We start from the raw sequence: 23087 nt of genomic DNA, 5'->3' as shown, positions 1-23087 counted from the left end.
TATTTTTGTGTATGGTGTTAGGAAGTGTTCTAATTTCATTCTTTTACATGTTGCTGTCCAATTTTCCCAGCACCACTTATTGAAGAGGCTGTCTTTTTTCCATTGTATACTCGTGCCTCCTTTGTCAAAGATAAGGTGCCCATATGTGTTTGGGCTTACTTCTGAGTTCTCTATTCTGTTCCATTGATCTTCCTTTCTATTTTTGTGCCAGTACCATACTGTCTTGATCACTATGGCCTTGTAGTATAGTTTGAAGTCAGGAAGCCTGATTCCACCAACTCCATTTTTCCTTCTCAAGATTGCTTTGGCTCTTCGGGGTCTTTTGCGTTTCCATACAAATCGTAAGATTTCTTGCTCTAGTTCTGTGAAAAATGCCATTGGTAATCTGATCGGGATTGCATTAAATCTGTAAATTGCTTTGGGTAGTACAGTCATTTTCACGATGTTGATTCTTCCAATCCAGGAACATGGTATATCCCTCCATCTGTTTATGTCATCTTTGATTTCTTTCATCAATGTCTTAAAGTTTTCTGCATACAGATCTTTTGCCTCCTTAGGCAGGTTTATTCCTAGGTATTTTATTCTTTTGGTTGCAATGGTGAATGGGAGAGTTTCCTTAATTTCTCTTTCTGCTCTTCCGTTGTTCGTGTATAGGAATGCAAGAGATTTCTGTGCATTAATTTTGTATCCTGCTACTTTACTAAACTCATCAATGAGTGCTAGCAGTTTTCTGGTAGAGTCTTTAGGGTTTTCTATATATAGTATCATGTCATCTGCAAAGAGTGATAATTTTACTTCTTCTTTTCCAATTTGGATTCCTTTAATTTCTTTTTCTTCTCTGATTGCTGTGGCTAACACTTCCAAAACTATGTTGAATAACAGTGGTGAGAGTGGACACCCTTGTCTTGTTCCTGTTCTTAGAGGGAATTCTTCCAGTTTTTCTCCATTGAGAACAATGTTGGCTTTTGGTTTGTCATATATGGCTTTTATGATGTTGAGGTAATTTCCTCCTATGCCCATTTTCTGGAGAGCTTTTATCATAAATGGATGTTGAACTTTGTCAAAAGCTTTTTCTGCATCTATTGAAATGATCATATGGTTTTTATCCTTCAATTTGTTGATATGATGTATCACGTTGATTGATTTGCGTATATTGAAGAATCCTTGCATCCCAGGGATAAACCCCACTTGATCGTGGTGTATGATTTTTTTAATGTGCTGTTGCAGTCTGTTAGCTAGTATTTTGTTGAGGATTTTTGCATCTATATTCATCAGTGATATTGGTCTGTAGTTTTCTTTTTTTGTGACATCTTTGCCTGGTTTTGGTATCAGGGTGATGGTAGCCTCATAGAATGAGTTTGGGAGTGCTCCGCCTTCTGCAATATTTTGGAAGAGTTTGAGAAGGATAGGTGTTAACTCTTCTCGAAATGTTTGATAGAATTCGCCTGTGAATCCATCTGGTCCTGGGCTTTTGTGTGTTGGGAGATTTTTAATCACTGCCTCAATTTCTGTACTTGTGATTGGTCTGTTCATGGTTTCTATTTCTTCCTGGTTCAGTCTTGGAAGATTGTATTTTTCTAAGAATGTATCCATTTCTTCCAGGTTATCCAATTGATTGGCATATAGTTGCTTGTAGTAGTCTCTCATGATGTTTTGTATTTCTGAGGTGTCCGTTGTGACTTCTCCTTTTTCATTTCTAATTCTGTTGATTTGCATCTTCTCCCTTTTTTTTCTTGATGAGTCTGGCTAATGGTTTATCAATTTTGTTAATCTTCTCAAAGAACCAGCTTTTAGTTTTATTTATTTTTCTTATGGTTTCTTTCCTTTCTTTTTCATTTATTTCTGCTCTGATCTTTACGATTTCTTTCCTTCTGCTCACTTTGGGGTTTCTTTGTTCTTCTTTCTCTAGTTGTTTGAGGTGTAAGGTTAGGTTGTTTATTCGATCATTTTCTTGTTTCTTAAGGTAGGACTGTATTGCTATAAACTTCCCTCTTAGAACTGCTTTTGCTGCGTCCCATAGGTTTTGGGTTGTTGTGTTTTCGTTGTCATTTGTTTCTAGATACTTTTTGATTTCCTCTTTGATTTCTGTAGTGATTCCTTGGTTGTTTAATAGTGAATTGTTTAGCCTCCATGTGTTTGTATTTTTTGCAGTTTTTTTCCTGTAATTGATATCTAGTCTCATGGCGTTGTGGTCTGAGAAGATGCTTGATATGATTTCAATTTTCTTGAATTTGCTGAGGTTTGATTTGTGACCCAAGATGTGATCTATCCTGGAAAATGTTCCGTGTGCACTTGAGAAGAAAGTGTAGTCTGTCGTTTTTTGGATGGAATGTCCTATAAATATCAATTAAGTCGAGATGGTCTAATGTGTCATTTAAAGCTTGTGTGTCTTTATTTATTTTCTGTTTGGATGATCTGTCCATTGATGTAAGTGGGGTGTTCAAGTCTCCCACTATAATTGTGTTACTGTCGATGTCCCCTTTTATAGCTGTTAGCATTTGCCTTATGTATTGAGGTGCTCCTATATTGGGGGCATACATATTTACCATTGTGATATGTTCTTCTTGGATGGATCCCTTGATCATTATGTAGTGTCCTTCCTTGTCTCTTGTAATAGTCTTTACTTTCAAGTCTAATTTGTCTGATATGAGTATTGCTACTCCAGCTTTCTTTTGACTTCCATTTGCATGGAATATCTTTTTCCATCCCTTCACTTTCAGTCTATATGTATCCCTTGGTCTGAAGTGGGTTTCTTGTAGGCAGCATATAGAAGGGTCTTGTGTTTGTATCCATTCAGCCAGTCTGTGTCTTTTGGTTGGAGCATTTAATCCATTTACATTTAAAGTGATTATTGACATGTGTGTTCCAATTCCCATTTTCTTCATTGTTTTGGGTTTGTATTTGTAGGTGTTTTCCTTTTCTTGTGTTTCCTACTTAGAGAAGTTCCTTTAGCACTTGTTGTAAGGCTGGTTTGGTGGTGCTGAATTCTCTTAACTTTTGCTTGTCTGGAAAGCTTTTGATTTCTCCCTCAAATCTGAATGAGATTCTTGCTGGGTAAAGTATTCTTGGCTGTAGGTTTCTCTCTTTCAGGACTTTCAGTATATCCTGCCATTCCCTTCTGGCCTGCAGAGTTTCTGTAGAAAGGTCAGCTGTTATCCTGATGGGTTTTCCCTTATATGTTGTTTGTTGCTTTTCTCTTGCTGCTTTTAATATTTTTTCTTTGTGTTGAATTGTCGTTAGTTTGATTAATATGTGTCTTGGTGTATTTCTCCTTGGGTTTATTCTGTATGGGACTCTCTGTGCTTCTTGGACTTGGTTCATTATTTCCTTTCCCATGTTGGGGAAGTTTTCCACTAGAACCTCTTCAAATATTTTCACAGACCCTTTCTTGTTTTCTTCTTCTTCTGGGATGCCTATAATTCGAATGTTGGTACGTTTAAGGTTATCACTGAGGTCTCTGAGGCTGTCTTCTAGTCTTTTTATTTTTTTATCTTTTTCCTGCTCTGTGGCGTTTATTTCTTCCATTCTATCTTCCAACTCACTTATTTGTTCTTCTGCCTCAGTCATTCTGCTGGTTAGAGCATCTAGAGTATTTTTAATTTCCGTTATTTTGTTATCCATTGCTGTTTGTTTTTCTGAGTTCTTATGAACTGTTTCTTGTACTTTCTCTAATTTGTTATCGAGATTTTGTATCATTTTTACTATCATTACTCTAAATTCTTTTTCAGGCATTTTTCCTATTTCCTCCTCATTTATTTGGTCTTGTGGGTTTTTTTCCTGCTCCTTTGCCTGCATGGTGTTTCTTTGTTTCCTCATGGTTGTCCAAGCTTTTGGGGTTGCTTGTCCTGGTGATAGAGGTGTTTATAGAAGACTGTCCAAGCCTCAGACTAATGTCCAAGTATTGGATTAGACGAATATTCAGTCTAGGAAACACATACATGTATAAGACACACAATTATTGAATCCGTTAGGACATAAGGCTCTAGAAAGACCTGACAGAACCCCAGTGTGCTATCAGATATTCAGAGAGAAACCCAGCAGAAATTGACAACTGAAACAGAACAAATCAGAGACAAAAGCAAAAGCAAACAAACAACAAATAACACCCTACACATACAAACATCAATCCAGGTAGATTTTGTAAGCTAGGATCAAATATAGAAATGAGCTGGAGTACCACCAGAGAGAATGGAGATTCTCAGAATGTAATTAGACAACTGTACTAAGAACTAAGATAAAGACAAAAGCCTAATATTAATACCAAGGCAGTGCATCATCTGGAGAATAGAGCAAGGAGTCTGAGCAGACCGATAGTGTTGCTTATAAGTATGTTAAGATAAAATACACTTAAAATGGCTGGAAGAAAGGGGAACAGAAGAGCGTAATGTGGTTGGAAATATGCAAAGAAAAAGAAAGGAATAGAAGTGTATAAAAGAAAGGGATGAAAGGAAAGTATGAAAGATATTTTGTCCGTACTACCAAAAACTTAGCTAGATATAGAAGTATTTTAAAAGGCAAAAAAAAAAAAAAAAAAAAAAAGAGTAAAAAATATCCTTATAAAATTATGTTGTAAAACTTGTAGATCCCTTAGGGCTAAGATCGTATTTAATAAATCAAAAAAAAAAAAAAAAAGAGAAAGGAAAAAAAAAAAAATCCAAAACTGATCCCCGAATGGACCAGTTCAATAGGTATTGATACTACTATTTCTGTTTCCTTAGCGTCTCAGCTGTAAGTGTCCTTTTCCTTGCCTTGGGTTTTTTTTTTTTTTGCGTTATTCTGTGACCAGCAGAGGTTCCTTTATTGTTCGTCTGTAAGCCTCGGTGTGTGGGGAGGGAGAGGGTGCAATAGTGGCTCCTTCTCCTGGGAGGGAGTGAGCAGTGGCGCACTGTTGCTTCAGTCAGGCTTGGAGGTGCCTGTTGCAGAGGGCGCTGGTGGCTCAGGCGTACACAGAAAGTCTTAGAGTTGGGCCTCTCTCGGGGTTTTTTCTTTTTGATGCTGGTTTTTTTTTTTTTCTCTCGGCAGCCTCCCTGCTGCTGGCGTTGCAAGGAGTTTTAATCTAGCCCCGCCCGAGCGCCTGAGGGTGCTTGTTATCCCTGAGCGCCTTATGTGGCCCCGCAGGGCGTCTCTCCGCTGCCTGTTGCAGAGGCGCAGAAAGAGAGAGAGAGGCTATGCGCGCGGCTCCTCCCCCGCGCCCGGGAGCCTGCAGCCTCCAGCCGCCATCATGGCCGGGCAGCTCTCAGGGATCGGCACTCCTCTCCGCGGACCTCCTCCCTCCTGTCCTCTCGGTCCATCACCCTACCGGCAACAATGTTTCTCCCCCTGAACCAGCTCTCCGGTTCCCACGCTCCCGCTCCTGGACCCTCCGTTCAGCCGCGGATCGATGTCTCGGTCCGGGAACGCTGAGCTGCGCTGCGGACCCTCCGTATGTTTCTCACTCCCTCCCGTCTGCCACAGCTCCGCCGCTTCACCCTCTTTGAGCCCTCGTAGATGCCTCCCTACTGGCTATGTCAGGTTCTCCGGAGCCCTTTCCGGTGTCCGAGGCCGTCTGCTGGTGTTCAGCTGGTTCTCTGTGGGAATGACTGTGTCCTTCCGTGCATTCCCAATGCATCTGTGGAGAGGGATGCACTCCACGTCTCTCTACTTCGCCGCCATCTTTTTCTCTCCTATCCACTCTTTTTAAGATTCTTTTCCCATATAGGCCATTACAGAGTACTGAGTAGAATTCCCTGTGCTATACAGTAGGTCCTTATTAGTTACCTGTTTTATACATAGTAGTGTTCCCTGTGTTCTTCATGCCATTTTGACCAGGACCCAATACTTCACTCTTCTTTGCAACCCTGAGCAACAGATGGTATCTGATGGAAATATTCTTTTCTTTGGTTGATGGAAATGGGAACATGCAAGCTCTCTGTAACTGAGGCAGGAGCGGAAAAGATCAGATTCACTGGTAGTCAACATTTATTTCTTTGTTTAGAAATGACTTTGCCAGGTACTATAGGGATATGAAAGGAGAAAAAGCCAGTTCTTTCTCCTCAGGAATTTAACATTCATCCAAGCTGATGACATGCTGTGGATGATCAGGAAAGAGAAAACCATCAGAGGAGGTGGTGGTTCAGTGCAGCCTTCAAACCTTTTGCCATTGGGCTGAGAACCTTGCCAGAGACTGTGCAGTCAAGCATGGGAAATGGTTTCATCAGAGTTAGGAGTGAATGATCACAGCAGATGGAGGAGGTGGTAAGGGTATTAACCTACTAATGATGAAGGAGAGGGATGATGGATATCTGAGCAGGATGCATCAGTTATGGACCATGTTTTATGAAAGGCTAAAAATCTGTGGTTTTGGTCCAGTGGGTATGATGTGCATCTGAAGAACACCGGTTACCTGAAAGGAACTTATAACGAAAAGAGGTCATCAGCTCTAAGATGTTGAGTGCCATAGCTGAGCTGATGGCCCCAGCTGTGATGGAAACAAGGTGTCCCCAATTGACTTTCCAAGTTACTCCATGAGTGGTCAGACCCAAAACCTTGCTTCTGGATTCTCTGCCAGCTGTCTCCCTGTGAAATCACAACTACTTACTCTATATCTTTGACTTATACGATGAACCTTTGTCTCATGCTTCATGCTTTCGAGCAAGTAAGCGTCATTTGATAGTGAAAATTTCATTGATAATAGAATCATGGTTGAACCTATGAAAGACAGAATATTCTTCCATCCTCAGGAGGCTTTCCACAAAGGAGCAACTCATGGGACTTCTTAGATTAATTCCTAAAGGAGAAGGTGTAGGCTCTGAAAAACCCATTTCATTTGACAAGTGTTTCTTGTTCTTTTTTTCTTTTTTCTTTTTTTTCTTTTTTGACCTTGAAATCCCAACCACAATACAAACTTTTATTTAAATAAGGAAGAAAAGCTATTGTACAAATATTACTCTTCAGGTGCAGCCTGCAGAGCCATGGCTGTGGATGCTTAGGTTTAGAAGTACTTCTATAGATTCTTCGGTTTAGAGATGATACCATCTGGATACCTCTGCTTGAACCGGGCAACCACATCTGGGTCTAGTAGGTGGATCCCATCCAGTTGGTTTCCAAGGGTGATCCAGTTGGGTTGCACATTGTGTGGTCATCCAAATAACTCAATCTTGCGAGTGCCAGAGGACAGTCTTTCAATCATGCCATAGATTTCATCTGGCTTATGACTAGTGGAACGAACCTCAGCTATGATCACGTCACAATCCAGACCCTGGTTGAAGCCTTAGGGATTTCCTTTGACACCAGCCAAGCAGTGTTCCTTCCCATGGTTCAACCAGTGACCTGTACAGCCTGTCCGAATGATGCGCTGCAGTTGATTTGTCTTCACCCAGATAATTTCATCTACCTGTTCATAACCCAGAGGTTCAGACATTCTCTGCCCAACTCCATGGCCCTGCCTGTGACCCAGAGAAAGAGAAAGCCATCATCCTGCAGAACTGGTATGTTGAGCCTGCGCATCTCATCATCTGTCAGGGTCCTATAGGGCAGCTCCATGTGAATATCCCAGGGTGGGTCAGCCATCACAACTGCAAACTTGCCCAAGATACTGACGTCCAGGTAGCGGATATCACAACAGATCCACTGAGGTGGAAAGAGTCGATCTGCATTGGAGTCACCTCCAACGCTCTGTGTAAGGGCAAGCTCCTGGCTTGGTGTATGGTCTTTGCTTCCAGGAGCCTCAGAATCCATGCAAGCATCAATTTCATAGTGAACATATTTGCAGGTATCCATGTGGAAACATGTGTTAAGGAAAGAGCAGTCACCTAATGACTCATCAGTGTGTTTATTGATGATCCGTCTGAAGTGTAGCTTGTGACAGGGCCAGTCAGCATCACTGGCTTTCATGCACTCCTCCTTGGTTCCATAGTCACAGAACTCTTGCACTTGAGCCCAACCTCGTGAGCGAAGCTTTTCAACAATGGATTGTTCCTTGGCTGTTGTAGTATTTAATAGTTCTAGGATCTCCTGACTAACCTTCTTGCTCTGTTGTTCCTTAGTAGATTGTTGGTTAAGAAGGCTCTCTATCTCCAGATCAACATCTGAGGCAGCATGTTTCCTTGATTTCTTGGTTGGCTCCTTGGCTACTTCTGATGCTGAAGAGGCCAGACCAGAGGCCAAAGAGCTAGCAAAGGCAGCTACTGTGGTCAAGTCCTGTTCTGCAAGCCGCTTCTGCCCTATGATAGTCCCTGCTACCTCCCCAGGGCTCTTCTTTTCTGCCACAGCACCCATCATGGCAGAGAGCTTGGAATGATCAGCGTAGGTCACAAGAGTGGGATGTGCATCATCTTGTAGGAGACCTCGCTTTACTTCAATCAACTCCTGAGCTGCAAACTTCTGTAGGAGGCTTTCCACCCCATCTTGAGTGGCAGGGGCATCTGGCGTGGAGATGGCAAGACGGATGGACACAGCATCAGTGGGCAATGTTAGCGCCAGATCAGAGAGGTGGTGTAGCAACTTCTTCTCTAATTCAGGGTCTGTAGCTAGTTCAGGAACTGCTGAAGCTGTGCTGGGCTTAGGGCCACCAGAAGTGGGTGCAGTAGGCACCAGGCTGTCACTACGGAAGGTTGGAGACAGTGCTGCCTCTGGATTCCGAAGATCTTGCTTACTTATGATTCTATTATGTTCTGCTGAATCTCAGACTAGAACTTTTGCCAGATGAAGTTCCTTGTTTTGTTTTGCCAGAGAGGTATTGTACACATGGAAGGGTCATGGAAGCACTTTGAAGGTCTGGATGAGAAAGCCTGAGAGCAAATGATCTAAGCCAAGTGCCCGGAGTCCTGCTTCCGCTTCCGCTGCAGCCTCTCCCGCAGCGAATCCAGCTGCTTTTTGTGGGCCTGGATAGAGCTCCACATGTCCGACATTTCAGTCTCGCAGCCCAGACACGCCTCCTACCAGGCGCAGCAGACTAGCACCTCTCAGCCCTACTTCCACGAAACATACACTGCTCGCGCGGACACCCGGAAAGAGATCTCTTTTTTTTCTTGTTGTTGTTGTTGTGCCTCGAAGCTTGTGGGATCTTAGTACCCGACCGGGGATCAAACCCGGGGCCCCGCAGTGAAAGCACCAAGTCCTAACCACTGGACTGCCAGGGAATTCCCTTGACAAGTGTTGAAGGCTCCAATATTACCAGTTCAGATATTATCAAAAGTAATGTACTTTTGATACATCCCTGGGATTGTACTTTTGTAACCATCCTGGTATTGTTAAATGCCTTTTCTCTTGCAAAATTCTTAGAGGGTTTTGGAAACTGTTGAAGAATCTGGTATTCAAAATGGCAGAACCTTTTTTGGGTTTTTACCTCACTGTGGGACAGATTCTGTCATTCCCTCACCTCCCCAGTTCCGACTCCCTCCTCATATCAGACCTTGCTAATTGGTCACAGCATTTTTTCTCACTGAGGTCAGTAGGGCTCCAAGATGCCCAGAGAGTATTACAGGCAGCCAGTACCAATTGATCAGAGCGGGTCCAAGAGATAAAATCTATTTACTATCCTGGACTGAGACTTTTATTTCTGTTTTCCTTTCTGTTTATGGCATGCCATCGGCGTAAGTCACTGTTGAATCAGAGTAAATAGATTCCACTTTGAAAGCACACTGCCAGCTCTGTGATGGGACTGAACACTTCAGAGGCTCTGGGGTTTATTTATGTGTTGAAACAGGTTTTTTAACAGGTGAAACTGGAGTACTTTGAAAGATTTATTTAATCTCAAAGAGGTATTGACTTCCTTGCTCAGCATAGAACAAGCATCACTTGTGGTAGATAGTATCTGTTGTTAGAGAAAATGTTCTATGTATATTTTGAAACATCTTTTAGTTAAAAATAGAGCAGTTTTGCACTTCTCCCTTCTCATTTGTGAGTCCTGAGTTTTCTAATGGTCTCAGATAGACTCTCCACTTTAAAAAACGGTGCCTATTAACTGCTGTGAATTGAATGAATGTGTTTAACAAATTGGCAAAAAAGAAAAGCTCACCCACCTTCAACCTAACACACTTCCCCAGAGCTGTGATTCCATTTCTTGTTTAATGATGCTTTTGTTTATGACTTTTTTGCTTACACTTTGCGCTACTGGAATTGATTTTTTTCCCCCTTTTATCTCTGCTGAGCTGTGGTGGATTGATGAGCCCTTGTGGACATTTTCAGCATGTCAGCTGCCTTCCTGGAGGTGTGCTTCTCTATATAGATCTTGATGTGTATTTACATCCTTAATTTTTATTATTCTCACTTGATAGAAGCAGAATGGGGGACCGGGAGTTAATTTTGCTCTCTGGAATATTAATTAAGGGAAGACATTTTATTTCTCTTTTAATTTCGTGTTCTTTCTGACTCATCCAAGATGGTAGCAAGTAACATGTAAATGGACTCCCTCATTGACTCAACTATTTGACAGTGATGTACAGAAACAACCAGAATATTTGCTCCCTGGAGAAATGGCTCAGTAGTTAATTAGCTGGGCTTTCGATATATCTGGATAAACCACGGTTTCTACTTTTTATTATCCCTTACAAAGAGATTCTGTTTTATTGATGGCAAGGGCATCTAGAGGTTGAGGTACATTATTATAATTTAATGCTTCCGAAGCATTATTGGCAACTGCTGTGGGAGAGTTTTCCCCATATTCTTCCAGGTACTACAGGGTTGCAGCTAAAACAATAGCATTTCCCCTGCATTCAGGTCTTAAAACCTAATGTAAATATAAAACAAACTCATAGCTCTAGAATAGCTTTATTTTTATTTATTTATTTTAGAACAAAATGTTTTATTATTAAAATTTAAAACTTTGTATAAACGCATAGTAGATCAAAAGCTCTAGTTACATAAAATAGTTTTAATTCTGAAATAGACCTTACACATCCCCTATCCCAACCGCTTCATTTTCTTATTTAAAATGAGGAAATGGAGGCCCAGAGAGTGATTGAGTGACTTATCGCACATCGCACATCCCAGATCTTGTGTCTTTTCAAAAACCTCACTCCTGTGCCATCCTCCCTGGCACATTTGAAGTATAAATATGTTTTTCTAGTCAAAAGCAGCATTCGCAGGCATATAAGATACCTTGCAGGGTCGATGGCACTGTAATTCTTGGAATAATTTCCCAAGTGTTTTCTCATTTGCCCTTTATTATAGCCCCATGTAATACATAAGGAAGATAATAGCATTTCTTAGTGCAGTGGTGAATGTGAGTACAAGCGCTGAAGTCATTTGCCTAAGGGCACATGGCTAATTCACATTTTTTTTCCAATTGTAAAATGGATTAGTAATACCTACTTCATTTGAATGTTGTCAGAAGTGAATGGAATTAAATTGATAATGTATATAAAGTGCCTAGCTCAAGGGTTTTCATTAAATGGTGTGGTGGGCAGGATTCTGAGATTGCCCCAAGACTCCTGCCCCTTGGTGTGCCCACCCTGTCTAATTTCTGCTCCTTGAGTGTGGGCAGAGCCCGTGAGTCTGATGGGGTGTCCCTCTTGTAATTAGGTTACATCATCTGGCAAAGGTGAAGGGATTTTGAGATGTAATTAAGGTCCCTAATCAGTTAACTTTAAGTCAGTCAAAAGAGAGATTATCTAGATGGGTCTGACCTAATCAGATAAGCCCTTTAAAAGAAGACCTAGAGGCAGAGGTCAGAGACAGAGGAAACAGCAGACACCCTCCCCGTGGCCCTGAAGAAGTAAACAGCAGTGTTGCAAATGGCCTATGGAGAGGACCACAGTCATAAGGATGGCCTCTCAGATCTGGAGCAGATCCCAGCAAAAGCCAGCAGGAGAGCTCACTCCTACAGCTGCAGGAAACTGAATTCCACCAGCCAGAAGTGAGCTTACAAGAGGACCCAAGTCTCAGGTTAAGACTGCAGCCCTGGGCAGCACTGTGAATCCAGCCTAGTGACACCCCGAGCAGAGGAGCTGATCATGCCACGCCCAGATTATACATTGTGTTATTTAAGCCACTATTTGTGGGGGTTTGTTACACTGCAGTAGAAAACCAACACAGATGGAAACTATTATCAGCATTCTTAGTTGATGGTGATGATGTTGATAGTAACACGTCTGAAAACCAAATCCAAGTTTTAATTCACTTTTATTACACTACACTTCAGATTATATTTTATGGCTAGAACCATGTCACGTCCAGCTGCAAAGGAGTGGGAATTACAAGTCTTTTAGCTGCCTGAACAGCTAGTAAGGAAGTGATTGCTGGTAGGGAAGAAGGGCAGATGGATGTTAGATGGGCAGTGAGAACTTTCTGTCACATTCCCTTCCTAGAAAGTGAAACAGGTGTCGTTGATCTCCAAGCCCATTTAACACTGCATTGTCAGAATCCTCAAGCTAGGGTTGGATGCCTTTGACAGTGGGCAGTGGATGCTGATTTGGGGAAAAAACATGAAGAAGAATGATAACTCAGTTGCTCAAAATGGAATTGCAGTTGCTGAGTAAAGTACGATCTGGAGTCAGGTTTGGGTAGGAAGCACAGAGTTTGAAAGGGTCAAATCCAAGGAATGTAGTGAAATCAAGATTGGTAGGAGTCAGTGGCTGTCCAGTTTGGAGTGGTGGACAGGGAGCAGGCCAGGTGGGTGGAAAAGAGAATCCCAGGCCTGCAGTATGTGTAGTGGTTGGTCCTAGTAGAGATGGAAGACTATGCTTGTCCTAGCCATGCCAGCAGGAGTTTATCTTTTTCTCTCCAAAATCCTCTGGGCAATATTATCCCTTTGGTGTTCACGTCAATGCTTATTTATTCTGAATACAATCAGATACTCCCATGGTAACTAGTACAGTAAAAGCCTCTGTTTCCTCATGTTTAAAATGAGCGATCCCCACCTTTAAGGTTTGCTACAATCTGAATGTGACAGTACAAGTAAAGTGGCCAGTCAAGCCGTTGCTCGATGCATCCGGTACTATTATTATTGCTGTTGTTGTTTGTGTGTACTTTTCTTCACCCCCCAGTTGGACCATGAGTTCCTAAAGGTCCTGATGATGGTTTATATATGCTTCTTTTCATATTCTGTAAATAATCCAGTGTAACATAAAAGATGCTCTGTAAACTTTGGGATTGAGTAAATGCAGGTAACTGAGAGGAAGGCTGTGAGAAGGAAAGTAAATCTCAGTATTTTCCAAAAAGTTCATGTGCGTGCGTGCATATGTGCTTACTTACCTGTATTTATCTGTGTTGGATGGCGCCTATCAGATAGGTTTGGATGGTACCTATCAGTCTTTCTTGCTAGTGAACGAACTCATCTCCCCCCAGTACCTGTTCCTAAGAGTAAAATAGGCTTTTTTTTAATCTAGCATTTTAGTTACTCTAGTTATTTTCTTTTATTGGCTGTGCCTCCGCACGGGGAATCTTAGTTCCCCGAACAGGGATGGAACCCACGCCCCCTGCAGTGGAAGCGTGGAGTCCTAACCACTGGACCGCCAGGGAAGTCCCAGTAAAATAGTCTTGAATCATAAGCATATGCTGCTTGTTCACCAAAATGAAAAAAGAGTACGAGATAAAAAGGAAAAGCTGCTTTTAGCAGACAGTGAAGTCTTATTCTATGTATTCGTTATCCTGATCGTTCATTTATTTACAGCAGTCATCTTAACTGGCTGCTGTGAAGTAGGCTCAGTGATAGGCCATGGGGCTGCCCCCCTGGATGTCTAGGGATACCAGGGATGTCAGCTGGGGCTGCTACGGATGAGCACTGGGTGCTGGGGGGCCGCGAGGGTGCCCAGTGCACCCGCGCAAGTGCCGGCTGGCCCCGTGGTGACCCGTGGCCACGAACTATACAGAGTAAAGACTGGGAGACGCATCTGATCTTCCTGAATTTCTGGAACTTCAGGGACACAGAGCTTCTTTTACTTACACACAAGATTCAAGTCAAAATAGACCTAGAAATAGGATTTATGTCAGAGAGAAAGTGATCTGATCTAGATCTTATTTTAGGATGTATGAAAAACTGGATTCAGAAATGCCTCGCTATTTAATGGGCTAAGAAAAATCCATTCCTTTCCCTCGAAAATAAAGTGTGTGCATCTGATGTGAAGGGCATAGCAGAGTGAGAATTTGGTCTGTTTGTACTCACTTTATAACCAAACTCTCAGTTAGTGTGCCCCATAAATTCCATCATAGAGATGTCTAAAATTTTGCAGAAAAAAAGATGCTGAAACTAAGATTCTCTTCAGAGCATACTTTTATACAAAGCTGAACTTCCCTGTGTATTTTCATCAAAAGAATTCCTAGATGCATATGAAATCTACCACAGAATTGTAGGACTATTAGACAGTTTTATTTCTACCTCATAAAAATATTTCAAAACCTGTGGGGGTTTTATGAGGCCATTACTCATCAATCGTATCTTTCTCAATTCAGGGACCCACGAGACGCCGCTCAAAGCAATTAGGATGTTCATTTTGAAGCAAACTGTCACATGGTACACGCTTCATTATCAGTGGATGATAGGTTGTTTAAAACCTCATCTCCCTCCAAAAAAAAATGTGTGCGTGTGTATTCGTGTGTGAGCATTTGTGTGTATGTGTGTCTGAGTAACATAAATTATATGTGTATAATAAAATTCAAGACTAATATCAATACATGTATGTTGAAAATATGAATGTTCTTTTAAAAAATTCACTGGAAATGTCAGTCTGTACTTCCTCTCTTCCTTTCTGCTTCTCTTTGGGTAAATGAGACTTTTTGAGCGCTGGACTAAACCCTTCAGGCAAAATACTCAGTGCATTTGATCATTTTCTTTCAAAATCTCTCTTCAGGTCACTGGTTCTCGTCTTCCTCAAGTGTCAATATTTTCATTCTCTATCCCCAAATAAAAGTTAAAATAAAACATCCTCAAGTGCACTTTTTTTTTTTTTAACTAGATTTCTGACTCGACAAGCTCAACTCCTGCTAGAAGTTTGGTTCTTAGGTGCTCCTGAGGCCGTGGAAAGTCCCATTACGCTCCCTGTTGGTCTTTCAAAGGATTCCCTCCTGTGCAGGGCAGACCTGCCTGAGGAGCCTGGGCAGGGAGACAGGCTTAGGTCCTGGAGGGGGATGCAGGTGGGATGACTCGGGCTGGACAGTCTGGAGAGGGATCAGGAGATTAAGGAGAAAGGAATGAAAAAAAAAGGACGAGGCCGTCTTATCTTGTTATGTTTCCCCCGTCCCGAAATCTTAATTCTGAAAAATGATTCTGAAGAGTTCCTTCTTGTTCTCAGTTTGTTTATTTAGCTGTGTGTTCATGTTAAATTGCAGAGCTGTTAAAGCACTAATATGTTTATCCTGTGCCATGAAAGCATAGGGAGAAAAGCTCACAGCACATTTCTCCTCCTTCCTTCTTTCTCAGGCAAGCTTGTCTTAACTCTCCATTGAGGATATCTGTGTTTTAAAATAATTTGGGAAAAGGAAATGCTAATGTTTCTCTCGCTGTACTTTATTGAGTCATCAATGGTGAGGAGTTCTTCCTGAAATTACATCCAGATTCCCTTGCTGATATCGAAGCTTATGGTACCCAGCTGCCTCTCTTCCCATGCAGGAAATTATGGCTTGATAAAAACCATAACAGTCATTTCCCTTCAGTGTGTTTTCTCCATGCTTAACTACTCCCCATTCTTTTATTTATATACCTCTGTGTTTAAGAGCGGTACCTTTAGAATTACACCCAGCCGTACCCATCCTGCAGCACACCTAGGACACGCTTGAATGCGGGTTCATGAAACCTACAAGCACTGTACCCTTGCATGACTTGGAACATGCTCTTCCCAAGTTCATCCCTAGTCACGTTGACAACCCAGCTCCTTTCTCAGTCCTCCAGGAAGCTGCCTCTGAGCCCCTCTCAGATCACTTCTTCCTCTGGGCTACCACATTTTACAACAAACCTTGAAAAGAGGCAGTCACCTGAAAGGATGTCCAACACTATTGAATGGTGGGGCTGGGGGTGGGGGCTGTAAAGCTGGAAACTTCTAATTTATAGTGATACCAGGCCTTTTTAAGTGGAGAGTCATGAGATGTCCATATACTGTGCATAGTGAGCTGTGTAAGTATTTAGGGTGGTGTAGGATACAGTGCACTGAACCAGGGCTTGGTCCTAGTTTTGCCACCTTGGGTAAATCTTTCCCATTCTCCCTGTCTGCTTACTTGATCGAGCATTTGAAGGGTGAATTTAGCTTGGTTATGAGATCTCTTCCAAATCTAAAATAATCTTTCCTGAAGATGGCATGGTTTTACAAATTTGGGAATTCTGAATATGAAAAAATAACTCATGTGTATATCCGAATAGGCTTTCCTATCCTTGCTTCCCTGAGAAATTTGCCTCCTATTTTATATATTATATAACTGTATCTGTTGAGAAAACGAACAAGGTTAAGAACTTGGAGCTTGAGGGTGTTTCCAGTAGAAAGCCTAGGAAGTTCCTTCCAGGTGGTCTGCCTTTTTACAGTCTGCCCAAGCTCAGGCGAACCCAGGTTCTTTCTAAGAAAGAGTAGTGTGAAGATCTGAGGTTAGGGTAGAAAACACACAAAGCCACACCTGGAACATCCTTCATCCCACCCTTGGAAGAATAAGTACGCTATTCTGGCACTGCCTCCCTTTCATGTTGTTGAAGGAATATCCGTGCCTTCTGTCCTGTCCCTGCGGCCACAGTGCCGTGCATTCATCTAGCAACTCATCCTGAAGCTACTGGTTATGCTTAAAAGAAATCACATGCATGGAAGGACGAATGTAGACTTTTACTAATATGGGAATGCGGCAGATTAAAATCATAATTGGGAACTACCTTGAATAAGATCTCTCAGTTCAGATTGTGCAGCTTAATATAATAATATCACATCCTGGCAAGGTCAGATTCACATTTGGTAGAAGAGTTCTTATTTTCTTATTTTCTGTCTGTAGTATAGAAACAGAAGGATATAAGGAATCTACAAAAATCATTGGTTTTTTTTTTCCCTTGGATTCTTACTGTAGGACCATAGTTAAGTCAATTCTAATTTTTTTCAGGAAATGTGATTTTATTGCAGTCCTCAATCCTCTTAGGTATCTGCTATGGTGTGACTGTTTTTGTCCCCCTAAATTTCTGTGTTGAAATCCTAACCCCAAAGGTATTAGGAGGTGGGGCCTTTGGAAGGTGATTGGGTCATGAGGATGGCACCTGCATGATTGGTATTAGTGCTTTTCTGAAATAGTCTGGAAAAACTCCCTTGCCCCTTCCACCATATGAAGACTCACCAGCAATGAACCAGAAAGCGAGTTCTTACCAGACACCAGATCTACTGGTACCTTATCTTGGCCTTCCCAGCCTCCAGAACTGTGAGCAGTGCATTCCCACTGTTTGTGATGTCATATGTCTATGATATTTTGTTATAGCAGCTTGAATTAACTGAGACCATATCTTCATAAAACATACAGTAATAGCATTTATTGAGCATTTTAGACGGGCTACTAAGTATTTTACACACAACATTTCATATAATATTTACAACAACCCTATGGGGTATTTTCTAAGATAAGGAAACTGAGGCTTAAAAGCTTGCCCAGTATCTTTGTGCTAATACTCAGCAGAGTTAGGACTGAAGCTGGCAGTCCTATGCCAGAGCCCATGCTTTTAACCATCGCTCTGCACTGGGAAAGACCAACCTTCTGTATCCTTGAAGATACCTAAATAAAATGATCTGTGAGGTTCCCTTCTTAGGTCTGCATCATAGAGCAAGGAAGTAAAGATTGCTCGAATCCAGGGTACCGATTCCTTACATATTTAGTAAGGCCTTTCAGGGTCTGGGACCTTGCACAGGGTGTTCAGAATACATTGGGGTGAAACAGACGAATCCCTGCTGTCAACGGGCTCCACCCAATGGAGGGATCATGAGTTAATCAAATAGTCTTTATACAGATCTGTAGTCACAAGCTGAGATAAATGCTGAGACGCAGAAGGCAGGGGAACAACGTCCCTCCCCTCTAATCCCACTGTTTCCCCATTAGATATTTTTACCTCCTTTTCCCCTTTCTACCAACTGCTATTTTCGTAGGTAAAGAGGGAGCGTCCCTCCTTACTAGGAGGGGTAGCTGTCCTTTCACGTTTGCATTGCAGAGGTTTAATTAAGTAGAGAGTAAATGAGAGCAGAATTAGATAAGGGGTATTGGATGAATAAAAGTAGGTAAACAATTATTTAAGTATATTAGTTTGGCTTTAATTTACTGTCTGCCATGACCACCCACTGTGGGTCCTCTTTCTTTTCCAATTAATAAAAAGCTAACATCGACATACTGCTTTGCCGTGTGCAAGGCCGTTTCAGATCTCATTAAGGCATGGCAGCAATGTTTCAAGAAGGGCGTCACTGTCACCTTTTTACAGAAGCAGAAGCTGGGCCACTGAGAAGTTAAGTCCCTTCCACAGAATCATTCATTCCTGGAAGTGATGCGTCTGGAATCCACTTCTGCCGATGCGTATTCCCCTGACTTTCTCTTTGTTCCCTGCAGGGTCCATTATTATCATGGTCATGGTTACCAAATCCTTCTCATCGTGATTTTTTTTTTCTATCGTTTGCATTTTTTTTATGGGCTGCATATAAAAGGAAGCCCTCTGCCTTCACGAAATTGTGAATTAAACAGACAGCAGAGGCAAGCGCAGAAGAATCAGTGGAAGGAAATAGCATTTAGCAGGATTTTCTCTTTTGGAAAACTTGTCTATGTTTGTGTAACAGCCAAGTATGAGATGAAAGAGGGGAAGCTCAGGTGGGTATCAAGGGCAGGGAGAGGAGGAGCAAACGTGAGGATGGGGGGGTGGGGGTGGGGCGTCAGCTCCACCCACCCACAGCGCCCCCAGAGCCCAGCTTGGTCCTCCCAGAAGCCCCTGCCGGGGAAGGACCGTGTTCTCCGTATTTCTTCTGTGCAGGGCTCCACTTAAATGCCACTCCCTGGACTCACTGGAGGCTCCGCTTCCTGCGTGGTGAGCACCCAGCACCAGGCACCTCACCATCCATCACCTGTCACACCTTATTACCGTTACTCGTTGTCTTCCCTCCCCAGATGCTGGTGCTGTTCTGTGCAGAGATGTACTCCTTGGTACCTGGCACATAGGAGGTGGCCAATACATGTTTGAAGAATGAACTTTCAAGAAAGAATAAAACTCCCAAATTCCAGAATAAATTGTCTGTTATTGGAGGTGCTGTTTGAATGAAAAAAAATAGTTTTAAGATCATGAGATACCTTCCCTCTGGTAATCTAATCATTTCCGTGACATTTCACTGCCTGGTCCACATTTGATCTAAGCTACTTAATTTCTTCACCGTTTTTTCTTGCTGAAACATTTTTTCCACCTAGAAGAGGGACTGGTGTAATCATGAAAACTGAAACCTCATTCTTTCAAGGACAGGTTGATGTGCTAACACTGGTGTGAAGTACAGGGGAGAGATACAAACTGCCCCTCCCCAAGGAGTCCAGAGGGGCAAGTCCTGCCCATGCTCATGAGTAACAGGAGTGAGAAATTTTAAATGCTGAAGTATATGTGTTTAAAGATGGTTCTGATGCAAGGAGAGAGCTTCTGTCTGTCTGGGAATTCAGGGAGACAGCACCAAGTAGGTGGGACTTCTTATACTGGGCACTGAGCATGCATAGGAGCTCACCAGGCAGAGGAGCATGGACTGGGTTCAGAGTGGAAGAGCTCTCTGGGCAGATGGAACTTTGTGTGCAAAGGCAGGGGGGCGAGGAAGCAACACATAGTTATGGTTTTGCTGCTCTGTATCTCCTAAATGTGTAGAAGGCAGCTGAAAACTTGACCTAGAACTGGATCCTAATTGGCTTATGTACTTCCTGTGGAGTAGATTTTTTCAGTAGGCAATGAGAAATCACTGAAAAATACTGAGTGAAGGCAATCATGTGACTGATTTACCTTTTATGGGAGGATGACCACTTGTTATGTGAAGGATGAATCGTGGGGTCTGTGGAGTTGGCAGGGATGTGGAGACTGCGTAGATGTTCCCACTATGAAGCTATTAAGAGTAACCCTGGAACAGAACAGTGGATGCCTTATCCAGTAGGATGCAATGAAAGAAAGGGACAGATTGGAGATGCATTGCAAGATGCATCAATAACACATCAGGACCAGCTGACTGTGAGGGTGACAGAGAGGAAGCAGCCCAGGACAGTCTGACTCAGAGTACTGGGTCCCAGTCACCAAGTGGGGCTACACTGAACCTTCTCTTACCAAAAACTCAAAAAGTTGGCCTGCGGTACAGAAAAGTACCCTTGCAGCAACCCTTGCATATATATCATTTTCCCTTTCTAAAGAAGAGGAAACTAACATGATACTCAGAGACTTTAAATTTCTTAGCCACACAGCTCATCCCTGGCAGGACCAGGATTCAAATTCAGGTTTGCCCAGCTTGAAGTCTGTGCTGTGAGGAGGTGAAGGAGGAGCCCCATGTGATAGAAGCACTGGCTAGTGAGGAGCCTCCTGCAAGGCCTGGAGGGCACTGAAGGAGAGGAGAGAGCACCATGGCTTTCCAGGGTAACTGGGGGGAGGGGGCCTTTGCATTTCTTTTTAAATTTTTAGATTTTTATTTTTTGGTTTTCTTTTTAAATTTTATTTTATTTTATTTCGTTGAAGTATAGCTGATTTACAGTGTTGTGTTAGTTTCATAAAGATGTCAGCAACTTCAGCATCTTTATAGGCAGGGCAGCAGGAACCAATGAAAAGAGAGGATGTCTGTCCTCCAACCAGGGGATGTCTGTGAACTAAGAGGAGGACTTCGTGGGTGAGAGGGGTGGGTTTGCCTGAGGAAGGATGAGGGGCCTCTCTCCCTGGACACAGGAAGGGGGTGCTTTGCTGAAGGAAACTCTGAACGGGAGAGAAGAGGAAAGCGGAGAACTCTTTTACCACTGGAACTTGTGGGCAAAATTGATGGGGAAGAATCAGGAAAATACTGGGTGCAGTCCTGGTACCTTGAGGACCTGGGAGATTCCCTGCGCCAGCACTCGGAATGCTGATCTGAGAGCTTGGAGGATGCCCGTGGTGGAAGCTAGGCGCCTGAAGATATGTTAGGAGCCAGCCTTGCCTCCTGAATGCCCAGCTACAGGCTCCGTGTTCTCCATGAGGCTGGGTCCCTTCAGTTCTTTACCAGGTGCTGCTCTCCCAGGTCCTGGACCTTCACTGGGGCAGAGAGAGAAGAAATGCATTTTAATGTCTAGGAAAGGGAAGCATGCGAAAATAAAATCCCTCACTCTACCCAGTGTAATATTAACTTCTCCAGCATTTCCGAACAGTTACAAGTATAATCTGAGCACACTCTACTCATTCACTTGTATTTTTTATTTTGAACATAATGAACAATTTGTCCTCAAATAAGTCACTTGGCGAGTTAAGGGATCAAAATCTTAAGAGAGAAGTCTTGGAGTCCTTTCCTAGATCCAGCTTTCGGAAGCTATTGGCAGATTCTGTTGATGGAGGTTGGAAAGGCTAGATGTATAGAAATTTCTTTCTTTGTGTACAAAGACCTGATGCTTGTATATGGAAGGAGAGCCGGGTCCCAGGTCACCACGATGCTCATGGTGGGAACTCATATTCCCTGCATCTGTTCTTTGCTCTGGATCCGCCTTGGTTACTGGCATCTAAGCGTCTATCTTATTAGTCATGATGTATCTTGCTGTTTTCCTTTCAAACCATTTTTCTCTTTCTTCACCAACTCTCAGTCCGCTAGTTGATTGGGTCTCTTATGCCACACTGACACGTCCACTACCTTTGAAATAAATAAATGTTAAAAAAACATTAAGAAATACAATTTTTATAATCACTGTTAAGCATTAAATTTAATTTGAGGCAGCACATGTTTAATGTTACATCTTATAAAAATCCTAAACTGAATTTCAGAAAAGGTAAAGGTAATGTAGTTTCATAAATATGCACAATGTGTTTCAAATGCAGCCCCCCCGCCCCGCCAATCCCTTGTCAAAATCAGTGCTTGTCCATTCACAGGCAGGGTTTGGGGCTTGCATGTCCATTGGCGGAAGTGATCACAGGGCACCACGTCCATCCAGCTGGACCTTGGGGGCACCTGCTAAGCATCTTCTAGAACGTGATCCTGCTCTTCCGTACCCAGCCGTGGAGTGACTTGGCTCTCTGATCTTTTGCTCAGGAACCCTGGAGTACACAGCACATCCCAGCGCTGTTTTCAGCCTTCTGTGGCCTCTTGGTTGCACTCTCCTACCATCTGAGCAGACAGAGCAGCGACCCCTCTGTGCTCCTGTGAGTAACACACACACACACACACACACACACACATACACACACACACACAGCTGTCCTTGGTCCTGCAGCCTTGCTTTCTCATTCAGTGCTTATGGTGCTTGGAATCTTTCCCTGTTAAACCAGCTGGTCCCTGGGCGACGGTGGGAGAAACGCAGGGCTGACCAGAAAAGAATGAAAATCAGGTCTCAAGTTCTAGGTCACATTTAACCTTTGCTCTGGGGCTTTTGGAGTATAACTCACAAGGCCAGGAGTAAATGGCCTCTGGTAACCAAGCACTGTCTTTGACTTTCGCTTGGTGAGTTGTATGAGAAGCACCAACCTCAGCAAGTACCCTCTCTGGGTCCACAAAGTGGCATCGCTGCTTTAGACAAGGCAGCTATCCTGGGGAGACTAGACTGGCATCTCTTAAAGAAAAATTTTTGTTTTTTTCTGTTGTTTTTTGTTCTCAGTATGGTCAGTGCCCTCTGGGTTTAAAGGGAAGTCTGCCAAAGTTTTAAAATGCATTTAATAATAACCCTAACCCTTAGTCACTTGAAAATATATGAGGGTGAGTCAAAAATCATCCACCCTCTGGCTGTAGAATTTAATTAACTTTTAGAAAAGACAGATACATCATTTTTCAGCATAATCTCTTTGCTTTTCAATACTCTTTGTCTACCTGTCAACAAGCTTTCGTATTCCCTCATTAAAAAATGTTTTAGGCTGAGCTGCGAGCCACAAAGGCACCACTGTCTTCACTTCATCAGAAGTGAATCTTCATCCTCGTAGGGCTTTCAGGGGACCAAACAGGTGAAAGTCCGATGGAGCAAGGTCAGGACTATAGGGAGGATGCTTTAACAGCTCACAATGAAGTTTTGGC

General features: G+C 42.7%; 2 protein-coding genes across 10 annotated transcripts in view; one reads left to right on the top strand and one right to left on the bottom strand.

The window, feature by feature from the left end:
• PCNX2 (pecanex 2) overlaps positions 1-23087 on the top strand; it is a 288254-nt gene that overhangs the window by 104360 nt on the left and 160807 nt on the right. For 8 of the 9 annotated variants that reach the window (XM_057737510.1, XM_057737507.1, XM_057737503.1 and 5 more), the window contains one exon: positions 22116-22225. The exons of the other annotated variant lie outside the window; for it this stretch is intronic. In XM_057737510.1, the coding sequence (XP_057593493.1) occupies positions 22116-22225 (110 nt within the window). The remainder of the gene's footprint in view (positions 1-22115; positions 22226-23087) is intronic. 9 annotated transcript variants of the gene reach the window in all.
• LOC130854561 (N6-adenosine-methyltransferase catalytic subunit-like) lies at positions 6923-8888 on the bottom strand. Its single transcript, XM_057737512.1, is given in 3 exon segments — positions 6923-7383; positions 7386-8628; positions 8790-8888. Coding segments are annotated over 3 exon segments (1743 nt in total). The 3' UTR covers positions 6923-6982.

This window comes from Hippopotamus amphibius, chromosome 5, assembly GCF_030028045.1.
Source record: "Hippopotamus amphibius kiboko isolate mHipAmp2 chromosome 5, mHipAmp2.hap2, whole genome shotgun sequence".
Lineage (NCBI taxonomy): Eukaryota > Metazoa > Chordata > Mammalia > Artiodactyla > Hippopotamidae > Hippopotamus > Hippopotamus amphibius.
The sequence above is the reverse complement of the archived record's forward strand: the minus strand, read 5'-3'. Positions and strand labels throughout refer to the sequence as shown.